Source organism: Pinus tabuliformis, chromosome 6 (assembly GCF_031772625.1).
Source record: "Pinus tabuliformis cultivar Carrire ecotype Pingquan chromosome 6, CPIR1, whole genome shotgun sequence".
Taxonomy (NCBI): Eukaryota; Viridiplantae; Streptophyta; class Pinopsida; order Pinales; family Pinaceae; genus Pinus; species Pinus tabuliformis.
In genome coordinates, this window is record NC_142292.1 from 2,007,135,066 (window position 1) to 2,007,161,937 (window position 26,872).

The 26,872-nt window shown below is 40.5% G+C and overlaps 1 protein-coding gene across 1 annotated transcript in view; it reads left to right on the forward strand.

Moving 5' to 3' along the window:
* The first annotated feature begins 8,775 nt into the window (after positions 1-8,775).
* LOC149267303 (arginase 1, mitochondrial-like) overlaps positions 8,776-26,872 on the forward strand; it is a 137,113-nt gene continuing 119,016 nt past the window's right edge. The window contains exons 1-3 of the mRNA XM_089432097.1: positions 8,776-9,061; positions 9,214-9,356; positions 12,073-12,232. Of these exons, the coding sequence (XP_089288223.1) occupies positions 9,216-9,356; positions 12,073-12,232 (301 nt within the window). The 5' untranslated portion in view covers positions 8,776-9,061; positions 9,214-9,215. The remainder of the gene's footprint in view (positions 9,062-9,213; positions 9,357-12,072; positions 12,233-26,872) is intronic.

The window sequence follows — 26,872 nt, forward strand, 5'->3', positions numbered from 1 at the left end:
TAGGGCCTCTTCTGTGGCTTGCAACTGAAGTTGCAATCGCTCCTTTTCTTTGTCTCTTTCTGTAGAGTTTCATACATTATTTCCACTCTTGGGAAATTTTGAGCATGGTTTCGTACATTGCTTTTTCATCCTCTATCGCTGCACGTTTCATTGTTCACGCTTGCAATTCACATCCACGCAAAGACCACTTTGATACCACTTGATCCGGGTCCGGGTGTGACAAAGGAGCTTTCCAAGACCTTTTACTTTCGTTATGTGTTAAATTGAATTTTTAAAAGAACATAAATGAATACATCTGCATGTTGTAAAGAAGAGGAACATGACATTCATCAACACATGAAAACATAAGTCATTGATAACAGAGTTCGTCCAGGAGGGACTACGTCTCCGACCTCGATGTCAAGATGGTGTAGGTCGCTGCATTAAGTGTTGTCAATAGTGATGATGTGCATAAGAGGTGATGTTGCTATATACAAGGAAAATGTCGTCACGCAGGAGTGGCTCCAAGAGATGTTCCGCTGCAGGAACTCTCATTCGAAAAAGGACTCCTATCAGTATGACCTAAACTCATGCATGATGATAATGAGCATCGCACCAACATGGCATAAAAGGGATCTCAATGCAAACGTACATGGTGACACATGAGTATCCCATCAACATAACAACAAAGGGATCTCTAACAAAACATGACGAATCATGACAATGAGTACATCTCATAGATGATTCCACGTCATATCAAGCAGGAATCATGAAACAAGTAATAAAACAAGATCCCACATCAAACATCAAACAGGGATCTATGCAGCACAATGCATCTCATAGCAAAATAAGTACATGAACACATTACATATACCTCACATTCAGGGGCCATCTGAAGAAAAGGATGTCAAACTGCTGAAGACGGTCGCACCATCAATCTTGCGGCATTGAGTCTCATGGAAATGGTTGCTCGCATATAAACGCTAACACCTACACTCCACTTAGAAAAGTGGCCGAAAAATAGAATGAGAAAATTGGAAATCTGAATGCACCATCAGATTTGTGGCGTCGAATAGTGCAAAATCGACTGTCAAATTTCTAAATTCTGAGAAAGTGAAAATCTGGGGCTCAAGGAATCTTTTAGATTCCCCCTAGATTCCTTTAAGATTCCCTCCTCCGGGTTCTCTGCATATCGGCTGCTCAAATTAGGAAACTGACTGCGCCATCGGGTTCGTGTCGCCGAGAGGTGTAGGATCGACATAAATTTTGTCCAAGTTGGGCACTGCAAAAATTTCACCCTCTTGAGAATTTTGCTCAATCATGGTTCCACCTACATTAAAAATTAATTAAAAAAATTCGTCTCGATTTTCGTGCGTGCTCCTGCTCCTCCATGCTTGGGCGCACTAACAAATGACAGGTTTATATAAGTTTTACTGGCAAATTAAACAAGGAATAGGTCATTGGCCTAATGGTAAAAAATAGGAATGAAAAGCATGGGGTCGGGGGATCAAATCCCGCCCATGCCAAACCTGAAGCGTTAACCATAACTCTCCTTTTTAAATAGGGGTGTGGTTATGTTTTGTTACAAACGATTTGAGTTTTGAAAGCGGCGGAGTTTGAAACATACATTACAGTTTTGGGTTGGTGTATATTTAATGGTTTGTTGGGCCGCTCGTGGTGCGGGTCGACCACGTGGCTGGGTGGGTTCGATTCCCGTTGGCCCATATATATACGACATGTTTTTTAATGGGTTTTGGGGGTGTGGGTCAGGTTCACCGGAGGTGGCCCGCCCACCTCATGCATAAATGTTTAATATGGAGAGGCGTGGGGTGGTGGCCCACCACCTCTTTTATATATATATATATATATATATATATATTAATTTTTAATAATAATAAGGCCTTTTCGAAAATTTCAAAATTTGACTGAAGGAGTCAAATTAAACAGGCCACAAATTCGCTCGGAATCTGGCCTAGGTTGGTTGGAATCCGGTGGCCGGATTTTGTCCAAAATGTTGCCTCCTTAAGCCTGCCTAGTCAATAAAAGTCAACCAAAACTTTGACTGTCTTGTTCTCCTTCATACGAGCTCGGATTGACAAACTATTCACACTGTTGCGATCAGGACGACGAGATCTATGCTCTGGTCCTAGTTCGAAAGCATTCTGATCACTTTGATTTTCGACCCTTTCTGAGTCCTCTGGGACTTCTGCTTGTGTCTGGAGCCACCTAGATCAATCCTCCCCACTGAGGAGTTTTTTGTCCTCCAAAAGCATAAAAAAAAATAACTTGCAACTTCTTTATACCTTGTCTACATCACAAGCATCTTGAAAGGCCTCGCTTTCATCCCCTTCACTTTTGTTCTTCGAAGCCTTAAGCGATGAGCCAACACCTACAACCTTTGCAACATGTAGTACATTTTTTTGCAAATTACATGCTTGACTTTCATGACCAACTGATGACCCAAGCATCCCATACTTGCCACGAGTTTATAACACATACTCGGTGGTCAAGTTTACATCAAGATGGATACAATACCCCAACGACAACAAGGTCGAAATATCATTGTTGCTTCAACAAGTGATGGAAAACACATAATCACCGCAATGCATGATTTACAACAATAAGGCCAACACTATTTTTGTTTTGACAAGTGATGGAAACACGACATCACTTTCACAGTTTATCATGCAACACAAAATAAGACTAGACGTCATTGTTGCTTAACAAGTGATGGAAAACACATCATCACTTTTACATTTTAAAATGCAACAAATGATTTACAAAAGCATGACCATGACAAGCTAACATATCTAGAAACCATTTTTCACTTATCGCTATGAATGGGTCATCCCCCTGTGGTGGTTTTGCTTGTTGAACAATTGTTTCACCTGGTTCATGCACCGACACTTTGTCTTTAAGGCACTCCTCTGGATGGAGCCTCCAACATGTGGCTCTTTGATGGCCAGCCTTGTCGCAATGACTGCAATACATCTTCTTCCTCCAGATCTGCTTAACATGTTTCTTTACCTGATGTTGAGAGGGTCTTTCATGCCTCCTCCTTGTTCGTGCTGCTATTCTTTTCCAACACTTAGAAAAAGTATGGTTATGTAATCCACAAAAGGTACATGTTTTTCGATGTCATGTTTTTCGTTCATCTTTAGCAACATGATTATAATTGAAATGAATATTCGAATATCGAAACTGGTTATACCTTTCCTTGTTGTCTTTGGGATAAGTATGGCAATGAGAGCTTGCCTCAACTCTTTCCCTGTGATGGCCACTGCCATGGGATGATGGGGATGTGTTCCCATCATTCTCTTTCCTCGACGATTTCGACGATGTCTTGGAGGAATCTGACACCTTCAATCATTCTCCCTCGGTGCATCTCAAGCCTGCAAATTGAGGTCTCTGCACAACCTCCAATGGAGAGTTATGTCTTGGTTATTAACACCAAGTTCTTTTTCCTCCTTGTGCCTCGTTCTGTTAAGGAGCCTCATGTTTGTCCTTGTAATTGGGATCTCCAAATCTCCAACAAAAATCATACTATGTGAAGACGAAACCGAAAGGAAATCAACATCTTTTACCTCCTCTATCGATTTGGAAAGAAGTGATGAGGACTTCTCATCATCTATTGTTGGTGGTTTGCTAGCTGTCTTGGCGCATCCCCCAACTTCCTTTCTGACATACCTAAGTCCTGTCTAATGGGGTAATTCTTCTACTTTGATGGGGTTGACAATGCCTTGGCCATTAACGCCCAAGCCTTTTCCTTCATACCCCATTCTCTTCAATAGTTTGGAGCCAATTCCTGTGGTATGATTTTTAAAAATAGCGAAATCATCATCAGGAACATAAATGAAGATGGAGAACTACTTTTTACCTCACATGGGTCACGTTGTAACTTTTCCAAGGCCTCGTCCTTTGCTTGCAGCTATCGTAGCAAACTATGTTTTTCCTCTTTCTCTTCATGTAGACGCTCCTTCAATTCAACATTCTCTATTTGAAGATTATGTTTGTTGTGCTTCAGTTCTTCTAGGGCCTCTTCCATGGCTTGCAACTGAAGCTGCAATCGCTCCTTTTCCTCTATCTCTTTATGTAGAGCTTCATACATTATTTCCACTCTTTGGGAAATTTTGAGCATGGTCTTGTACATCGCTTTTTCATCCTCTTTCGTTGCACGTTCCATTGTTCATGCTTGCAATTCACATCCATGCAAAGACCACTTTGATACCACTTGATCCGGGCCTAGGTGTGACAAAGGACCCTTCCAAGACCTTTTACTTTCATTATGTGTTAAATTGCATTTTTAAAAGAACATAAATGAATACATCTGCATGTTGTAAAAAAGAGGAACATGACATTCATCAACACATGAAAACATAAGTCGTTGATAATGGAGTTCGTCTAGAAGGGACTACGTCTTTGGGCCCCGATGTCAAGATGGTGTAGGCCGCTGCATTAAGTGTTGTCAATAGTGATGATGTACATAAGAGGTGAGGTTGCTATCATACAAGGAAAATGTCATCACGCAGGAGTGGCTCCAAGAGATGTTCCACTGCAAGAACTCTCATTCGAAAAAGGACTCCTATCAGTATGACCTAAACTCATGCATGATGATAATGAGCATCGCGCCAACATGGCATAAAAGGGATCTCAATGCAAACATACATGGAGACACATGAGTATCCCATCAACATAACAACAAAGGGATCTCAAACAAAACACGACGAATCATGACAACAAGTACATCTCACAGATGATTCCGCGTCATATCAAGCAGGAATCATGAAACAAGTAATAAAACAAGATCCCACATCAAACGTCAAACAAGGATCTATGTAGCACAATGCATCTCATAGCAAAAGAAGTACATGAACAAATTGCATATACCTCATATCCAGGGGCCATCTGAAGAAAAGGATGTCAAACTGTTGAAGCTGGTTGCACCATCAATCTCGTGGTGTTGAGTCCCATGGAAATGGTTGTTCGCACATGAACGCTGACACCTGCACTCGACTTAGAAAAGTGGCCGAAAAATAGAATGAGCAAATGGGAAATCTGGATGCACCATTAGATTTGTGGCATCGAATAGTGCAAAATCAACTGTCAAATTTCTGAATTCTGATAAAGTGAAAATATGGGGCTGAAGGAATCTTTTAGATTCCCCCTAGATTCCTTAAAGATTCCCTCCTCTGGGTCTTCTGCAAATTCACTGCTCAGATCAGGAAATTGAATTCGCCATCAGGTTCGTGTCGCCAAAAGGTGTAGGATCGACATAAATTTTGTCCATTTTGGGCACTGCAAAAATTTCACCCTCTTTAGAATTTTGCTTAATCATGGTTCCACCTGCATTAAAAATTAATTAAAAAAGTTGTCTCGATTTCCGTGCGCGCTCCTGATCCTCCATGCCTGTGTGCACTGAAAAATGACGGGTTTATATAAGTTTTACTGGCAGATTAAACAAGGAAGAGGTCATTGGCCTAATGATAAAAATAGGAATGAAAAGCATGGGGTCGGGGGATCAAATCTTGCCCATGCCAAACCTGGCACGTTAACCATAACTCTCCTTTTTAAATAGAGGCGTGGTTACGTTTTGTTACAAATGGTTTGAGTTTTGAAAGCGACAAAGTTTGGAACATACATTACCGTTTTGGGTTGGTGTATATTTAATGGTTTGTTGGGCCGCTCGTGGTGTGGGCTGTCCATGTGGCCGGGCGGGTTCGATTCCCGTCGGCCCAGATATATATGGCATGTTGTTTAATGGGTTTTGGGGGTGTGGGCTGGGTCCACCGGAGGTGGCCCGCCCAGCCCCATGTATAAATGTTTAATATAGAGAGGCGTGGGGTGGTGGGGATGGTGGCCCACCACCTCTTATATATATATTTTTAATTTTTAATAATAATAAGGTCTTTTCGAAAATTTCAAAATTTGATTGAAGGAGTCAAATTAAACAGGCCACAAATTTGTCTCAAATCTGGCCCGGGTTGTTTGGAATTCGGTGGCCAGATTTTTTCCAAAATGCTGCCTCCTTAAGCCTGCCCAGTGAACAAAAGTCAACCAAAACTTTGACTAGCTCGTTCTCCCTCATGCGAGCTCAAATTGACGAACCATTCACACCATTGCGATTAGGACGACGAGATCTATGCTCTGGTCTTGGTTCGAAAGCATTTTGATCACTTTGATTTTCGACCCTTTCTGAGTCCTCTGGGGCTTCTGCCTGTGTTTGGAGCCACCTAGATCAACAGTCAATTCCAACATATTTCACAACAAAAGTAGAGTATGTGGTAGTTGCAAAAGCAACAAAGGAGATTGTGTGGTTTAGGAAAATTCTTGAATACTTGAGGGAGAAACAAGTGAACTCTACTCCCCTGCTAATTGACAATACTTCTTGCAATTAAGTTGGCCAAGAATCCAAAATTCCATGATCAAACTAAATATATCAACACAAAATATCATTTGATTCGATATCATGTAGAGGCCAAGATTATTCATCTAAAACATTGTTCTAGAAATGAGAAAATTACGAACATCTTCACCAAAGCACTTGGAAGAAAAAATTTTGAAAAATTCAAAATGATGCTTGAGTAAGGGGGGGAATGTTAGATACCTAATCCTTTGAGATTGGGTGAATTACTTGTAAATATGTAAATAGAAGGATTATGAATAGTTATAATAGGAACTGACCTTGGGAGTTGCAAACCAATTGTTTCCCTTGTATGTTATATAACTCAATTCTCCTCAATGCCAAAAAACAGATTTGAGAGTCATTCCTCGGCCTAACAAAAGGAAACCCAAAGCATTGTTGAAGGCCTTTGAAAGAATGTCTTTCAAAAGCTCCATATAGACTATCAAAAACATTCAAAATATGTAACTTCGAAAGAACCTCGATAGTTCATCGAGGATATTTGAAAGAAGAACTTCGAAAAAAGTCTTGATAAATTGCTACAAATATTCAAAAGGTTATCTTTGAAAAGGGCTTATTAGTGCATTGAACATTTTTGAAAACCATTTAGAAACAAAAAGGAACCTGATTATAAGTTAAAATTAACTTTCTAGAGATACCAATTTTCAAACATATAAGTTTTTTAATAAGTATTGAGTAACCAAGATGTTTCGAATACAAAACTTGGAATTCTACATTAGTATTCATAAAAAAAAAAAAATTGAGCCTAAAAAGCAAAGATGGGCAATATCATCAAAAACCAATTCCAACAAAGGTCTCTTTCCTTAGGAAAAAACCCCAAAAGAAAGATGTATGGGTAAAACCCCAAAAGGAAGTTGTATGGGTCACTAAGATCTATACAAAGGAATAAGCAAGTACTCATAAGTACTAAAAACCTTGAAACCCATTATCATTCAAAAGTCATTAATGAAGCTTCATCAAAAAGTGTAAAGCAAGAAGAAAACATTGAAAAGAAAAAAAGAAGTGGGATCCTAAGCCTAAGGATTTGGCATTAGCTAAGGTGTATTACGATGTTGGGAAAGGTACCAACATCAATAATATTTTATTTGTCATGTAGCCAAGCATCCTACTCTTTAAATCGTAGGCAAGGGTAGATATTCTTCAAGGCTCACAATAGCTAACAAACAATTAGATTACAAAGAGAAAAATATATCACAAATAAGTTTTAAAATTTGAGTGAGCACGATAACATTTCTCCTCCCTAACTATCTAAAGTAGACCCAACTAACTTTCAACACATTAATATTTATTTTAATTTTCATGTTTATAAAAAATGTAAATGAGATACAATATTACTCATTAAAATTGGTTTATGTGGACTTTAGATCCCATCAAGTCTTAGATTCAAACTTCATTAAGAGGCTAAGGGTGAGAGTCATGCTTGAGGAGAATAAATTAGGCCAAAAGGTGTTTAAGCTTGAGCGAGTTTCACAAATTTCGATGACAATATTTAGGTGGTGAATAAATCATTTTTCTATTCAACATTGAAAATTTTTTTAGATAAGTGTTTTAGAGATCTATCATATAATTGAAATAATTACCATTATGCCAAAAGATGTTTAACCCTGAGCGAGTTTCACAAAATTTCAATGACAATATTTCGGTGGTGAATAAATCATTTTTCCATTCAACATTGAATTTTTTTTAGGTAAGTGTTTTCCAGATTTATCATACAATTGAAATATTTACCGAGAAGTTTAGAACCAACTAATATAATTCATCATCAAAATATTTTTTTTAGGTAAGTGTTTTTCGGATCTATCATATAATTGAAATATTTACCGAAAAATTTAGAACCAACTAATATAATTCATCATCAAAATAATTTAGAACCACGTAAAAATATTAAAAATATTATTGACACATAATTTTAACTTAAATACATAGTTCATTAAAAAATGCTTTCAACTGAGAAGTTGGAATATATATCCTTACGCCTAATTTAGAAACATTCACACGTAATCTAACCCAACTTTAACGAGGATAAGACACTGATACCTCTCTTTCTCTAGGAACCAAATCCGATTAAGAAACGTTTACACCTAATTTAGAAACATTTACAGGTGATCTAACCCAACTTCAACGAGGATAAGAGACACTGACAGCTCGCTTTTTCGAGGAACCGAAATCCATTAAAAAAGGTTTAGAATTTGACCCGTCTCATTCAAGTAATTCAATTGTATTATTTAAACAATCTTCCTCGGGATGTGGGGCATCAACGCTGAATTTTCACCATCAGTATTCATTGCACACGTCATATTTCAACCCTACACGACATCAAACTCGATACACAACCCAATGAAAGGAATATGCCATCCCATGTACGGTGAGAGAGGCCAACAGTATTCTAATTGCTTAAAGCAGAATATTAAATAAGCGCGAATTGGTTGGTTGCCAGTCTGAAGAACATACTTCATTATCGCTGCACTGTCATAAATCCATACACATTCATATAAAACAAGAGAAGGTGGCTACCCAATGCCGTAAAGTGGAGTCTGCATCACTGCCATTGTGAATTGGCCAGCTGCATTCGTCCTTCATAATTTCCTGCACCTCAGAAAATATCATCGCTGCCTAAAAAATTGAACTCCTCGAACTGTCGAAAGCATTGGTGCATTTGAGGTATGATGGAACAATTTGCATATATGTTCTATTGTGCTAATTTGATTAAGGAACCATACTCGTAGGCAGTAGAGTTTCAGTGTATTTGCTAATAGCTTCAATGCGTTTTGAATATGTGAATTAATGATTTGTTGTGAAATTGGGTACTACAGCAATGGGGTCCATGGGAAAAATGGTGATGAGGTTTCTGCAGAAGCGTAGTTTGGCAACTTTACCATCACAAATGATAGAGAAGGGCCAAAACCGTGTTGTGGAAGCTTCCCTTACCCTGATCAGGGAGAGAGCAAAACTCAAGGTACAATCTATGCTATAATCTTATCGCCTTCTCTGAAAAATGCTTCATTATGTATTAATAGTTTAGTTTTTTTGAAAAGGGTTCTGGAGGGCAGCCTCTTCTAGCACTGCAAACCTTGATTGCCTGCCCATAACTGGTTTGAACCATCGGAATCGGAACCGTGAACGGGGGCAGGTTGGAACCACGATGGAACAATGAACGGGTAGTTGTTACTTCATGTGTTGTTTGTGTTGGCCATTATAGTATTATTAAATTTTGAAGTCATGGACTTTTCTGCTCAGGCCAGGCAGTGCTATGGTAATTTTGGTTTAGATTTAGTAGTTATAACTTATAAAAGTTTTAAGTTAGATTCTAAAGCTAGTAGTGTTAAGACGGAAAACCTTGAGCACCATGCAGACTCCTAATGATTGAATGCCCAGAATTGGGTGGAACCATCATAACAAGGACCATGAACCATGAAGGGGATCAAGGGAAACCTTAAGCACCATGCATACTCTTTAATAATGGCATGCCCTGAATTGAACGGCAACATCAGAACCAGAAGCACAAATTGGAACCGACCTTGCTCTGTTCACTGTTTTGATTTCTATAACTATAACTATTTCTGGACAGGCAATCAATAAGACTATGCATGGTGCTTAAGATTTGCCCTCTAGCACTACTAGCTTCAGAACCTAACTTAACACGGTTATACTACCAAATCCAGACCAAATATCAAAATTAACATAGTACTGTCTGGCCTGAACAGAAAATTCTATGCCTTAAAAACAATATACTGCCATAATGGGTAACACAAACACCATAGAAAGTAACAACAAGATCATTCAAACAGGATATTGTGCAGCTTCTAAGATCACTAAGGGTCATCCTTGTCATTATTGTACGACCTTCCTCATCCCTTTGTAGCCTCAGCTTTTGAGCATCAACATCCCACCCATGGTTCTCTTGTTGAGGTGGTTTCTCAACTTCTTGAGATTATCAGGCCCGGAGAGGAATCTTATCGTTCATAGCCGGCCAGGAAGGCTGTGAGGCTAATTGGGTCCATTGGGCCCACTTGGCTGCTCCCTCGTGGCCTAGCTAGTTCTGCGTCCGGCCATTCTCTACTCTGCAGGGACTATTGAGGTCTGGCCGGGGGAGCCGAGAAGTTGCAGGAAGCTTTCATGGGGCGACACCTCAATAATCCAGAAGCTGGTGGAGGTGGGCAATGGTTTGCTCGACTTTTTGGACCTGCACAGTGATCTACAAAGAAGGATTGACACGGCTAGTAATTCTATCAGCCCTAGAAAAAAGTGTTATATGCAGGGACTTCATTAAAAATTATGTTGTAACATGTTTCCTTTGCTGAGACGAGATTCCATTTTGACAAGCTCCGACACAGACCCTCTGCCATGTTTTTTTTTAAAAGTTAATCTTTAATTATCTTGAGAAATGTTTTTTCCCCGATAATGCTTCATGTATCACCTCAAAGAACAAATAAGTACAACAGAAGTCAAGATAGTTACATCATGCAGATAACATGGGAACCAGGACAATCCTGGTCCATGAAAGATAAAAGGCCATCATATGAGCGTAGGGCCCTACGTGGAGGGACTCAACATCATGTCAGTGAACTCGCAGGAGTAGAGCCAACTCCTGTCTGCAAATTCCCAAGAGAAAGGGAATGATGAACGTCATTGAAAGTAACTTTACAATGATGCTTCCACCAAAAACAATTTGCAACCAAACGTACTGAAAGTGAAAGTGATTTGTAGCTGTCACCGACCATCCAAGTGTCCCCCAGGAGGGGCCCATTACAAGATAGCGGAGCTTCAAAAATGGACTGAAATTCGGTGTGAAACCATGACCAAAAAATTCGCAGAGTTACTCTTATTGTTAACATTGCCAAATACTCTGATTGTTCTTACATAATTGACACAGACAATCCTTATAAATATCACTTGTGAATAATGTAAAATAGGTGCATATTTTGGTCCACGGCAATTCATATTTGTCAGTATGGATATCGAAAACAAGTTTCTAATGTGTAATGTGTAACTGAAGATGATATGATAGAGTGTTAAGGACGTTTTCCAAGGTATACATCTATTAGCAGCAACCAACAATATATGAAAAATAAGTGCAATGTGTAACAGAAGATGATACAAACTTCGAAGTCCGAGTGTTAAGGACATTGGCAAAGTATACACGTGTTTGGACGTATTAGCAGTAACCAACATTAGATAGCCGGCTTTCTATTTAGGTTATAGTGAACTGCTAAAATTTGGCATTGTGGCTGTGTTGTTTAATTTACTGATAGGTGCTATAAAGAAGATTTAAGGTTGTGTTTAATTCAATAATAGGTACTATAAAGAAGATTCAGGGTTATTTTTATCCACTATTAGGTACCCTAAATAAGATTCAATATACATCACACGTAGATTAAATAGATTTAGGACTGAGTTATTTGAATCTCTCTTTTGGAAAGCATTTCTCTTAAAGAAAGCTGAGGGTTGAAGTCGGTCAAGTTCTAAAAGTCATCATGTTTGGTAACTACTTAAAGTGGTTTATGATTTGATTTACCATACTGTAAAATGTTGTTTAGTTAAGTTACTCCAACTTATCAGAGAGAACAAGTCCTTAGTCTGTTTGCTCAACAGCTGGTTAATTAACTCATAAAACAATACCAGCCATGCAAAAGAATTTTGATTTAAAAAGTTTGGATGATTGTTTGTTTCAGGCAGAATTGGTGCAGGCATTGGGAGGCTCAATTGCAACGTCTTGCCTTCTAGGAGTTCCTTTGGGGCACAATTCATCTTTCCTTCAAGGCCCTGCATTTGCTCCTCCTCGCATTCGAGAAGCTATTTGGTGTGGTAGTACAAATTCTGCAACTGAGAAAGGTACATGGTAGTCTTGAAGTTAATGGATGACCTTTTGGAGGCATGTTTAGAATTTCCATCTCTAAGTTTAGGAGAGTTTCTTTCTGGATTTTATTTTATTTTATGGATGTGCTCGGATCTTCACCTTTTAAAAGCATTATAATGTAATTATTTAATGGCAATTTTTTTTTGAAATGGTTAAGCAGTTATATACTTTTTCAGAAATATGGATTAAAAGGGCTTTCTTAAGAAGTGTAAATTTAATTAGGAAGAGGAAGATTCTTGATCTATCGAAGACTAGCATACAGGATTTTGTAATGTCCAGTTTAGTTTAAAAGAACCAACGAACACGTGGACATATTATAAAAAAAATACTGGAAAATGCAATCATTAGATGATCAGTTCTATAGCTAACAGATATTGTCTTGCAATGTCTAGTTTATACAAAAGAACCAAAGAACACTTTCATATCAGAAAAATACCAGAAAATACAACATTAGATCATATAATCTATAGGCTGTAACTGCATGCCTGTAAAGGCACGTGTAATAAAGGTCTAAGAGAACATTTGGTAGGAACCTTGACAGGACAATAAATCTATTCATCCATTCTATATGTATTCTTTAAGATTAACTGGTTTGATACTTGATATTGTTGAAATATGTAACTACGTTTGGTCTTCATAATGACATATGTAATCATGATTTTGTTTGATGTAATGAGAAAAATAAATTTATTATTGTTGATCTTGAGGCATGGGTTTCATGCTCAAGAAGATTTTTTATTTAGGTTAAGCTCCCATTGTGAGCTTTTAGGATTTGTCATTGAGTCATCGAGTCATTAAAGTCATTGTCATACCCTTTTGGGCAAGTTACATATTGTATAAAGAAAATTATTTGAGTCAAATTCAAGTAAAAGAACCCTCCAAGACCTTGTCTGAGTGCTACAAAGAAGTCGGTCTTCTCAAAGGAGCAGCTAGCCTATCAAAAGGACATGTCAGCCTAAAGAAAAGGTCAAGTTGGCCTATTTGCATGGGAGAAAAGACTATATAAAAGAGGTCTCAGCCTCACTTGAAGTAGCATCTATCAAGCATCCTCGAAGACATGTCAGCCTAAAGAAAAGGTCAAGTTGGCCTATTTGCATAGGAGAAAAGACTATATAAAGGAGGTCTCAGCCTCACTTGAAGTAGCATCTATCAAGCATCCTCGAAGAAGAAAGAAGTGTGAGTCAGGAAGGAAGAAAATTTCTTGAAGCAGCGTAGAGAAAGAGAAGAAGATCGAAGTCTTCTAGCCTTGTTTTTGGGTCCCTCCTCTCACACGTGTGACTGAAGCTAGAGTTTCTGCAGTAGGGTTTCAACAGTCCTTGAAGAAGCCGAGATAAAGGTCACAAAAAAGAGCATTCTTGCTAGCCGAGGTCTCAAGAAGAAGTGTTCAGGTCAAGTGAAGGAAAGGAGCCTCACCAATCTGCCCCAATCAGCTCACACATGTGGAATTTCAGTGATTACAGGCAGGCCGAAAATTGCAGGCATGTAGTAAGAGACCGAAACTTGAAAAGAAGCTGAAATTTGTGGTATAACAGTCAGTTTGACCAGCGTTGACTTAGAAGGAAGAAAAGCTGTTCAAGGAAGAATTGTGACTTGGTCTTGGAGAGGTTCTTGGTCAAGGGTCTAGGTCTTGGAATTCGTCAATTGAAGATTCTATAAGAAGAAGAATTATGTGGGTTTTCCTCTCAAGATTGGAGAGGTTTTGGCCCTGACTGATCTCCTATATCTTGTGTTCTTTGTCTCATTGTTCATTATATTTTGGTAGCTGTTTGATGAAGAGAACACAATAATAATCAAGAAAAATAAAAAGTCTCCACAAGCAGTTATCAGAAGCAAGAGAAATCACCTATACTACTACCCCTAGATTTCTCAACATGGTATCAGAGCTAAGGTGACAAGTCAAGTAAGGGCAACTCAACAAAGGACATTCAAGGACCGAAGTTCTAGAAGATTATCAAAGGCATCAAATCATCAAGAAGATCCTCTCATCTCCAAGGCATTTCGAGGACAAAGATTACATCATCATCTTGAAGGAAGTCAATAAAAGAAGATCTCAAAAACCCTAGTTCCTACACTTGAAGCATTCTTGGGAACCTCGCTCCTTCATCATCTCAAGAAGAAGAGATCAGGATTAATTTTCTGGCTGTAATTCCTCTCATTCATGGAGAATCTAGGGTATCCACCACAGAAGTAGCACCAAATTTCAGTCAAGATCTAGAGCCAAAATCTGGAATAAAAATAAGTTAAGTTGCAAGCCAAGATTTTGAAGAAAAGAAGTCTGGATTATTTGCACCGTTGCATGAAGTCTAATCTACAAACAACCACAGATCCGATATTCTGAGGTAAATATAATTATCTTGAAGTCTCCATTCAAGAGTTGAGATTTTGCAAAATATTGATAAAAGAAACTCCAAAAAGAAGCATCAATCCAAATTCATTAAGGTATACGGTTGATCTTTGTCAAGAATTCTAAACTTGCTAAAAGTTTGAAGCATAGATCTTTCTATCTCTGTGATAGCATAGATCTCTTCTTCAAAGATGTGTCCTTGTGACACTGCTACTCTACTCTTCTTACAAAGTTCAAATCCTGTGGTGACTGAGTACATGTGGCAGTCACCAATCTCATATATATCTGATCACTGTACTGAAGTTTGAAAGATCCAAGGAAACAAACCTGAAGCAATCTAGTCATCAAACAAATGTTGAAGCTAGAAAGAAATAGTGACATGCTTATAGCTATCAGTTTTGCATAAGGACCTGTGAAGCTATAAGGACATCAATCCAAGGTTGGTGGCAATCATATACTTGGAAGAATCAGCAGATGAGTACAGTGAAGAATATCTCACACCCGAAAACAGATCAATGAAGATGGCATCTGGAAATGCAAGTCATCTCGACAAAGGTAAGTAACCATAAGGTATGTATGATATATTTAAAGATATTTTTGGGTTGAAGATAAGATTCTAGGGTTTGTTAGTATTCTAGGGAAAAAGATGAACCCTAGCATAACATAAAGAGGGGATAGAATCTGATCTAGGGTTTGAACTTTAGAAGCCCTAGAATGACCTCTTGATTGCATGTAAACCCTAAAAATATTGGCATCATGTTTTGGTATCGTATACTTTGCTTGGGGTGCTTGTCAATAAATATTGCAGGTACAAGAAGTAAAGATGGATGGGCTGAACCTTTGTTCTAAGAAACATGATGGAAGAAGGAATTTGTATAACTATGGATGTTTGGATCTCAGCAAGATGGAGAGTAGGGCAAAGAAGGCCTCCACCAGGGCAGTCAAGAAGAAAAGCATTATGACAGGATGCATCGTTTAAGGGATGGCATCATAAATGCATACGATAGAAACAAGAGCTCATGACATCATCATAAGAAGCTTGAAAGATAGCTGAAGTAAAAGTCTATGGCAGTCATCAATAGAAGGAAGTAGCTCTTGGTAACCTCATTTGAAGCATAAGTAGTACTTATGGGTAAAAGAGAGTCATCTAGTAGGAAGCTCATCATACATCATTGAAAAGGAGCATTTACAAGATGAGGATAATCAGGACTCTCTGTTGGAATCTTCATTAGAAGATTCATTTCTTGGAAGAAACAAATGTCTCGCTAAGAATTCCACTTTGGATGGAATTCGTTGTTTGAAAGAATGATGGTATGACAACAAAGGAATGCAGCATGTCGACATGGTTGAAATACTTTCAAATCAAGGAAAGGAAGTTGCTGAAGCAAATCTAGATTACCAAAAGAAGGAAAGAGGTATGTATGCATATGTTTAATAAGTCAAGTCCTGTCATTATAGTTGCAGATAGTAAGGATGCATGCTCTACCTCATGAGCATGATCTAGGGAAAAGGATCTCTTTCATTAAAAGGATGCATGAAGGCATGGTTCACATATTAACTAGATGAAATCAACATAATATGTCCTCATATGGAATATGAGGTGGTTGACAAAGATGAAGGAACTATGATTGGGAGTTCCTGGGAAGTAATATGTGAATAAAGAGAAAAGAAGAGATCGTGAAAGATGCAACTATAGAGAAGGAAAGCAACATTCAATGACTAGAAGAATTGACTATGATATCTCCATGTGAAAGGTTTGAAGACCTTGTAAAAGTCTGAAAAGAAAGAAGACCCTTGACAAATGAATATCTTGGAGATGTATATGAATGAAGGATGTTGATGTTGCTACAAACAGATATCATGATGAAGGGCCATCGCAAAAGGTAATTTCTTATGTAATGTTCATTTCTGATTTTTGAATAATATTTGGATGGGCTAATACACGACTACCTAAAGAGAAGTGTGGATGTCATCTACAACTAATACTCATGTGGAAGGATAGAAGATCCTGAAGGATACATGATATGGAAAAAGTAGCTGTATGAGGAAAAGCCAGATATGGTCCAATGGATCACTCTCCGATGAAAGAATGGATGACATGACTGCTTTGATTCAAGAAGGAAAGTGATGGATGGCTGATGCCCTACAAAGAAGTTCCAAAAATGAAAGCTCCATAATATTAAAAATGAAATTCATGACATCGAATGGAGGAGCACTACAAGCAGCTGAAGGTCCCATGATCTCTACCAATGAATAAAGAGTTGATGTTGGAAATAGGTCCCTAATTAAGAGGGAGCCTGGAAGCAAGTTTCCAATTTAGAAGAAACTTGGAAGCAAAGTCCCTAAGCTAAGAGGGAGCTTGGAAAAGTCCCTGGTTAAGAGGGAGTTTGGGTACATTCCTTTTATAGGAATGTGTATATTCCTTTAGTGGAATGGGTATATCCTCCCTAGTTGAGAGGATGAGATAGACACGTCATTCTTGTCTTCACTTGGGAAGAAAGAATGGAGAATTGGGTAAGCATTTGGCATCCAATACTCTTTGAGGATGTGGTAGGGCATCCAAGATAAGAGTAGTCATAGAGGACTAATATTCTTTGAGGATTGGGAAGCCAAGATAAGGATAGTCCTGGAAGGACATAACCTGTGAACACCTGGGTGGGGAATGTTCCTTGAGAGACAGTGATGAAGGTGTCTATAAATCATTGGTCTTGCCAACATTGTGCTCTGTTCTTGTGGAGAGATAAAGCAGGTAGTCAAGGCCTTGCTATATGACAATGCTAGATGATATGATGCTATATAAATGGATTACCAATCTGCCTCTTCTTATGATAATTCTTCATATTGAGAATGTCCAAGTACCATGTATGGATTATGAATACCTCCCTAGTTAAGAGGGAGTGTTGAAATATGTAATTAGGTTCGGTCTTCATAATGACATATGTAATTATGATTTTATTTGATGTAATGAGAAAAATAAATTTATTATTGTTGATCTTGAGGCATGGTTTTCATGCTCACAAAGATTTATTTTTAGGTTACATTGTGAGCTCTTAAGACTTTTCATTGAGCCATCAAGTCATTAAAGTCATTGTCATACCCTTTTGGGCAAGTTACATTGTATCAAGAAAATTATTTGAGTCAATTTCAAGTAAAAGAACCCTCCAAGACCTTGTCCAATTGCTATAAAGAAGTTGGCCTTCTCAAAGGAGCAACTAGCTTATCAAAAGGGCATGTCGACCTAAAGAAAAGGTCAAGTCGGCCTATTTGCATCAGAGAAAAGACTATATAAAGGAGATCTCGGCCTCACTTGAAGTAGCATCTATCAAGCATCCTCGAAGAAGAAAGAAGTGCGAGTAGGGAAGGAAGAAAGTCTCTTGAAGCAACGTAGAGAAAGAGAAGAAGATCGAAGTGTTTTAGCCTTGTTTTTGGGTCCCTCCTCTCACACGTGTGACTACAACTAGGGTTTCTGCAGTAGGGTTTCAACAGTATTTGAAGAAGCCGAAATAAAGGTCATAAAAAAGAACATTCTTGCTAGCCGAGGTCTTAAGAAGAAGTGTTAAGGTCAAGTGAAGGAAAGGAGCCTCACCAATCTATCCTGATCAACTCACGTGTGGAATTTTAATGACTACAGGCAGGCCGAAAATTGCAGGCTTGTAGTAAGAGACCGAAACTTGAAAAGAAGCCAAAATCTGTGGTATAACAGTTAGTTTGACCAGCGTTGACTTAGAAGGAAGAAGAGTTGTTCAAGGAAGAATTGTGACTTGGTCTTGGAGAGGTTCTTGGTCAAGGGTCTAGGTCTTAGAATTTGTCAATTGAAGATTCTATAAGAAGAATAATTCTGTGGGTTTTCCTCTCAAGATTGGAGAGGTTTTGGCCCTGGTTGATCGCCTATATCTTGTGTCCTTTGTCTCATTGTTCATTATGTTTTGGTAGTTGTTTGATGAAGAGAACATAATAATAATCAAGCTAAAGAAGAATAATCAAGAAAAATAAAAAGTCTCCTCAAACAGTTATCATAAGCAAGAGAAATCACCTATACTTCTGCCCCTAGATTTCTCAACGAATATCACCCAAAAATACTGCAGGAAAAATTGAGCATGTTGTCGAATTTCCACGATCTTTTGGGTCTAAGATAGAATCTTAGAATCTCTGATGCTACCAAACTAAGAATCTCAACAAAATTACTTTGCACAATGGACAATATAAAGCAGTAAATCACACATGCCCAAGTATAGACAACTTTTTACAAAATATTGTACAAATATGTGCAACAACCCAATCTTCGTTATATTAAACCAACTAAGTAATACAACAGTCTAGGGCTCCCATATAAGGGATACAAGATACAATGAAAATATCGCTACAGTCTCTATGTCATATCTCGTCTTGCCGGTCCTTCGCTCTCGTTCTACTCTCTAGCTGCCGCTTAGTCCATAGAGAGACAACACATAGAGTCTTTAGGAGCGCTGCCACCTATCACTGCCTCACGTTGCTTTTTCTTTAATGAACATCGGCTGATCCAATTTGCTCTTCTAGGCTGGCCAACACCTGAGCTCCAATCTGCCTTCTAGTAGCTTCTTTCGTCCATCAAAGAGCTACACACAGGCTCAATCCTTCACCCAACCTTCAACTGTCAAGCTCTCATTATGACTGCTTGTCAAGGGCTACTTTGGTCACTTTCTGGTTGCCCTCCACCAACCACTAAGTGCCCAATACCTCCACTGTGAAATCTGCTCATAGTTAAGGTTTCTTAACATCTAAGACAACCTTAACACATGGCTCCCACAGGTTGCAACAAATCTATCCACACTAGGACCATCCAATTAGCAACAAATCCAACATAAAATCAGCATCACCATACCTCAAATTTGTTGTCAAATTGCGGCCCCTTCCTACAGAAACTCGGCCTATACCCAACCTGCGGAAACTGTTAATTTTAGGCAACCATGGTATGTTTTATGCTTTAGAGCAATTTTACTTCAATTTCTTTATTAGCCCAATATCAATATTCATATTAGCAATCACATCAACATGATACTAAAATGTAGATAGAACATAAACATAAACAGTAAAAGACAAGCCAAGAAAAGAGGCCACAAGACGCGGCACTGGCCAAGGACAAACCCCAATGTGGGAAACCCTTCAAATCTTCTTTTAGTCTTCCATAGTTCAATAGAGAGAGATAGTACAATTTACAAATTTGATAATTTATAACAGTAGCAAAAGAGCCCTAACCAGAAAAGTCAATGTTGGTCAACAGGGCATATTTGACCCTTAGCGAATCAGTCAACTTTAGTCAACTTCAGCCTCCAAACAACGAGATAAAACAACCCTCAAAATAGTGAAATTCAGCCCAGTCAAAGTCTAGTCAAACAACCCACCTACGGTCAGCCCTAGTTGCAGTCAACGTTGGTCAACAGTCAATGTTTAGCCTCTATTTCTGTGCCCAGAAATGCGGCCTGCCAAAACAAAGATAGCCCTCACAAAAACTCAGTCAAAGGAGGTCAACACATGTTGGTTAATGCTTGGTCAAACTGTCCAGAAATTCGGTCTCCTGAAATTTTGGCCTCCTGAAATTTCGCTCTCCTGAAATTTTGGACGTGTGGGGAGAGAGAGGCCCAAAAATCTGTACCCAATCAATGAGGAGAGAGATAGAGAAGTGTGAAGATGAGTGTGTCCAAATGAGGCTAAGTCACCTTCTATTTATATGCAACGTTGAGGATGAATAAACGTGACTGCTGGGCTTCTGAGCCTACATAAGTTTGTTGGCCGACCTTGACAATTGACCATAATCAAAATAAATTCATAACTACTTTTATACATGTTAGAATCGGATGATCTTTAGATCAATCCTACACCTCTCGGAGGGAGGAATCCAAGAAAAATATCAGCTTTCATAAATAAGATGACCCATGTGGAGTTTGGCCCTAGTTGCCAATTTTAACACTCCCTCTCAACTAGGAAGAACTCCATTCGCTAATCCATCTACCAATTTGTACTATCTTTGCCATCAATGCCCCGCTCTGCTCTACTGAACTATGAAGAAGAAGAAGTGATCGAGAATGTATCATACCATTCTCTACTGATCCGAAGTCAGTCCCAATCAAAGGAGAGTGTGTCATGCCACTCTTATTGACCCGAAGTCAGTTCTAATCAAAAGAGAGTGTCTCATACCACTTTTACTGACCCAGAGACAGTTCCAATCAATCCCAGATCAATATCGGTCATCCTAGCATAGGGAGTACGGTAGTACACGATATGTCCATCTGCAGTACTATGGTCCCTATCCTCATTTCCCTACTCATTGGCTAGATGAGAGGTACTTCCCATGAGTTCCAGACTGCATGGGTAGGATGTCTCAGTAGGAGAAGGATGAACCACTCATCTTGCCTACATGTCGCCAAGGGGTATCGCAGGGGAAGGCTGAAGCACTCACCTTGTACACAACAAACCACTATGGGAAGGCTGAACCACTCACCCTGTACACAACAAACCACTAGGGGAATGCTGAACCACTCACCCTATGGTTTCTCATCTCTCCAAGAAGTACCCCAAACGCCCCGGAGCTCCCAGAGCTCAATGTCCATCTCATACAGGACCCTCATAAGAGGGTCTCTCCACGACTCCAAGTCGTTCTCAGAAGGTCAAGAACATGACCTTCCCCAGGGGCTTTGTTAGAATATCGGCGACCTGCTCATCAGTCCCAATGTGATGGAGCCTTATTGCTCCTCGTTGTACTATATCCCAGATAAAGTGGTACCTGATATCTATATGCTTGGAGCGATCATTAAACATGGGATTCTCTAATAATCAGATCCCACTCTAGTTGTCGCAGAGGATCACAGTGGAATCCAACACATGTCCAGATAGCTCACTGAAGAGCTTCCTCAACTAGACAGCTTCATAGGAGGTCATACTAGCAGCTATGTATTCGGCCTCGACGATTCTCAAGGCAACCGATTTTTGCTTCCTGCTCATCCAGGATATCGAAGCAGAACCCAAAGAAAAACAACATCCAGAAGTGCTCTTGCGATCCACCACACTGCTAGCCCAATCAGCATCAGAATAACCATGCAGCCTCACATCTTCGACAGTGTATCTTAGTCCATGAGTGATTGCGCCCCAAAGATATTTCAGAAGATTCTTGGCACCAATCCAATGTATATAATGAGACTCAACCATATATTGGCTCATTGTGTTAATTGCAAAACATATGTCTGGATGGGAGTTCACCAAGAACATCAGTGCTCCTATGAGTTGATGATACTTAGAAGCATTTCCCAATTCAGGTCCAGCAACACTACCACATAACTTCTTAAAGTTAAGTTCCATCGGTGTAGTCACAGGCTTGCAGTGCACCATCCCAAATCTTTCCAATATCTTCACAACATATTTTCCTTGCAAGAGGAAAATATCACCTAGCTTTTGCCAGACCTCCAACCCTAGGAAATAGTGCATCGGTTCTAGGACCTTCATCTCAAATTCAAAAGCCAACTCCCTCTTACATTTGTAAATGAGAGGGTCTGCATTTCCATAAGCTCCATGCTTGATTTTGTAGAGCCACTTAGAGGTGACAACCGATTTGTCCTGCGGTCTAGGGACCACATCCCAAACATCATTCTTCATAATTGACTCGTATTCTTCATTCATAGCATCCTTCTATACTTGGTGCTTCACGGCTTCTTCGAATCATGAAGGTTCATTTTGAATGATAGTGCCCGTGGTGGTCAAATATCCTTGATATATGTTTGGCTTCTTGCTTTTGCGGAAAGTCCCCCTTGGTGCAATGTGTCTCTCGGCATCTTCAAGAGTCTCCCTAAGCCATGATGGTCTCCTTTTAGAGGAGGAGGGCTCATGAGGAGGAGGATCAATAGGATCCATAGGTTCATCAACATCATGCATTGTTTCGTCTTCTTTTGCACCCTGATTTCTGGTGTCAGCATCTTTGTCCTTCCTTAGGATAGGAAGATTGTTGATCTTCCTGAGGGCCATATCTTCGTCAAAGGTGACATCATGACTTATCTCAACTTCCTTTTGACCAACCACATAAATTCTATATCCTTTAGAATTTTCACTATAGCCCACAAAGATTCCTTTCTTCCCAGATGCACCCAATTTTCTTCTTTTCTATTTCCGCACATGAAAATATATGGGACTTCAAAAAATTCTAAAATGAGAGACATCGGGTTTCTTACCAGTGAACATTTCTTCGGGAGTCTTGGAGTTCAATGCTTGATGAGGGCATCGGTTTTGAACATACACGATGGTATTTACAGTTTCAGCCCATAGGAACTTCGGAAGGCCTTGATCATGAAGCATGGTACGAACTGCTTCTACAATAGAGCGGTTTTTCCTTTCAGCCACACCATTCTGCTCAGGAGTGTACGACGTTGTAGTCTCCCTCTTAATGCCAGCTTCTCTGCAATAATTTTGGTATTCATTGGATTCGTACTCGGTCCCATTATCAGTCCTCAATATCTTGATTTTCTTCTCGGATTGGTTTTCGATCAAGGCTTTGAAGTGTCAGGAACCAGGTGAACACTTCATCCTTCTTCTTCAAGAAGTAGATCTAGGTCTTGCGAGAATAATCATCTGTAAAGGTGAGATAATATAAGTATCCTCCCAAAGAGTTTACGGGCATCATACCAGATATGTTGGAGTGGATCAATTGCAATATATCTGTGGTCTTGCTATTACTTGAGGGGAATGGTCCCCTTGAAAGTTTTCCTTCAGCACATCCCGAACATACACTTTCATGCTCTACTTTGAACTGAGGCATGCCTGTCACCATCTGTTTGTAATATTCCTAATTAGCTATGGCTAATTGGAATATTCAATTTTATTCGATTTTTGCCTTCTATAGTTATTTGTAAATAAAAAGTGAGGAAGGGGGAACATAACTCACTTTAGAATAAAAAGTCACTGCTTAAGTAGCACAACGTTGTGACTTGAGGGGGAACCAAGGGGGCCAAAGTGGGATGCAGAAATGGGGCCCACGCAGACACATGGAGGGACTGCGCAGGAGGGAAGGAACACATGGCAAGAAGGGGATCACGCAGGAGAAAGTGAGCCTAGGGATTGTGAGAGGCAGAGGTTATAAAATAGAGAGGAATCCCCTCATTTGGGATCATTCTGGTTATGAGCATTTGTGATAGTCATTTCGACTTAGAGCACGCTGGCTGTTTAGCTAGTCTGCAACATTGTTTAGTGCATTGAGTGTCTCCGTTTGGAGATCTCACCCTTAGCCCCGGGGGACTTCGAGTGCCTGCGCGGGCAAGGTATTTCCATTGGCATTCCAACAATAGATTCATCAACAATTCAGCAGCAGTTTCATCAGCATTTCAGTAGCAGTTTCATCAGCGTTTCAGCAGCAGTTTCATTAGCGTCTTTGAGGAACTGCGCAGAACCCCAAGGGGGTGATTTTTGGGGGTTGGCCATTTCAGAAAAGCTTTCTGGGTTTTTTTGGGTTTTTTGTGTAGATTCCGATTCCAGAGTTTCAGTCTTTTCTGAGGAGGGGAGCAGCCCCAAATCCTCATTCGATTTCCAAAAGCAGTAGTAGCACGACAGTTTTCTAGCAGCTGGGACGTAGATCAGTGTGAGGCCATTCCAGGAAAGCTTTCTGGGTTTTTCTGGGTTTCTTGAGTAGAGCCCGAATCCAGAGTTTCAGCTTTTTCCGAGGAGGGGAGCAACCCCAAATCATCATTTGTTTTCTAGCAGCAACAGCACAACAACAACATCCACGTAGAGAGGCCATTCTTGTCATTCTGAGAGTATTTCTTCACTTGCCTTGTGCAAGTCGAGGTGCCATCTGTCTAATCACCTCTTGTACTCATTTATTGCTCAGTATAATAAAATGGCTTAGCATTTCTCGCTGCATTTCTTGTGTATCTGTTTATGGTTTATTTGATATATATAGTATCATTGTTACTTGTATCTCTGTGAGCATTCTCGGCTATTATACCACTTGTGTGTTTCTATTATACTCTTAGACAAAGTCTGGAAAGGGCCAGGTAGCCTCCGGATCTCGTCCTCTTTTTAGAGGCGACATATCTGGTAAATGCCCTCCCAGTCCATCTCTGGTTGGAGTTTGCTTGTGTTTGGGGTATATTCCTGATATGGGATATTATAGTGGTATCAGAGCATAGATCTGGCTCAGCCTGTGGAGCTATCAATCTATGACACCGGGGGAAAAACCCTATATTTGTTACAGAGGTCAGAGATATAGAGACACTAGGCGTAGGTTGGAGAATACCTACGGAGAGGGAGATTGTGTTTCTGTGGCTGACGCAGAACAGAGAGAGCCAGTAGTGGACGCAGAGCAGATGGCAGATGAGGACGGGAAGAGATTTGCGGATATGCTCCTCAAATCAGTGCAGGATCTGTCGAGGCAGATTGAGGTGATGGGGCAAAGATTCACGGCAGTAGAGGCCAGACAGCGGGAGAGCCCACGAGTTTTTCAGTTCGGTGAGGGATCAGGTGCATCCCATTACTTGCTAGAGCAGCGTGATATTGCGCAGCAGGGGGCCTTACATGCCCCTACACGCTCTACCATGCCCACCTTCTTAGGAGCAGACACGGAGGCCGCAACCCAGCAGGAGGCAGAGCCCGGGCATATGGGAGATTATTTTGCAGAGTATCAGGCCTATGGGCAGGAGTTCAGGGAAGCCCTCTCATTCAGAGATTTTGTTCAGCTCCAGCGGGATAGCAGACCCCGCGATCATCACAGAGGGTACCGGCATTACCATGATGGCGACACCCACTGTGCAGCGAGTAGATTCTACTTGCCTACATTTGATGGCTCATCAAACAGTTCGGCAAAGTCTTGGGTGGAGAAGCTGGACATTTATTTCCATCTTAACCAGATGTCGGAGGCAGAGGCCATCAAGGTGGCAACGTTGCATTTGGATGGCGAGGTCCAGGATTGGTGGTTTCATGGGATGGTTACATTGGGGCACTCCACAGTGACGTCATATGCCGAGTTTACCAGGAGACTGATGGAGCGATTTGATCGGAGGAATCTAGAGCAGAATTTCGTTGAGCTGACAAGGCTCAAACAGAGAAGGAGCCCAGAGACCTACATTGCAGATTTCTTGAGGATCTTTGTGATGGTGCCAGACCTCTCCACGGCACGGAGGGTCTATATGTATGTTGAGGGGTTAGCAGAGCCACTTCGGGGTCTAGTCCGATCCACTAGACCAGCTACCCTCCAAGACGCTATCAACAGGACCCGAAACTTATAGGATGTCTTACCCAGGACCCGGACACCTTACCCCCAGAGATAGACTTTCCAGTCTAAGGGGAATGATGTGAGGATTCCACCTCCAAAGGGGAATCCACGACGAGTACAACTTGACGATGATGCCAGGAGGGAGCTGAAGCAGAAGCGGTTGTGCTTCACTTGTCAGGAGCCACGGGCACCAGGACATAGATGTGCTGCTGGTAAAGCACATTTTATTGAGGTCTTCTCCGAGAGCAGTGGAGAAGAGGATGATGACGAGGAGGATGTGGAGGCAGGAGATAGCCATGCCATATTGGGACCTTTGCCACCTCCACCACCAGCAGCAGGTGGTGCATCTTTTGCACCCACTGGAGGGGCCCTTGCAGTGTTGCGGGGAGTTCCCAAGTATCCGACGCTACGCTTACGAGGGACAGTACGTGGCCAGCGCGTATCAGTTTTGGTTGACAGTGGGGCAACCCACAACTTCATCGATGCCCAAATGGTTGAGCGGAGAGGTATACCGACAGAGAGCTTCGATGGGTTTTCAGTCTTGGTCCTAGGAGATCAAACCATGATGTGTGCTCGTTATGTTCCAGAGCTTTCAGTGACGATGGGCACCTACACATTAACTGACCACTTTTTCGTGGTCGATATTCCGGACACCAACATGATACTGGGTGTTCAGTGGCTTATCACTCTAGGGAAGGCCATGACAGATTGGAAGACCTTGGAGATGGAGTGGGGTGATGAGAAGACAGGGAGGCATGAGAAGATACGGGGACAGCACACATATCCGCCTCAGACTGACGTGGCTCATCGGATGGAAGCAGTCTTCCGAAAGGGAGACATAGAGTGGGCAGTGGAGCTGCGTGCATCAAAAGCAGGAACTACAGGGCAGATGGTACACCTAGAGATACAGTCTATCCTTGATCGGTATGCCATAGTGTTTGGGGAGATTCCACCGGGACAGCCACCAGATCGGGGGTTTGAGCACACCATTGAGCTTGAGCAAGGCATATAGGCCGTGATTACCACCCCCTATAGGCACCCCCA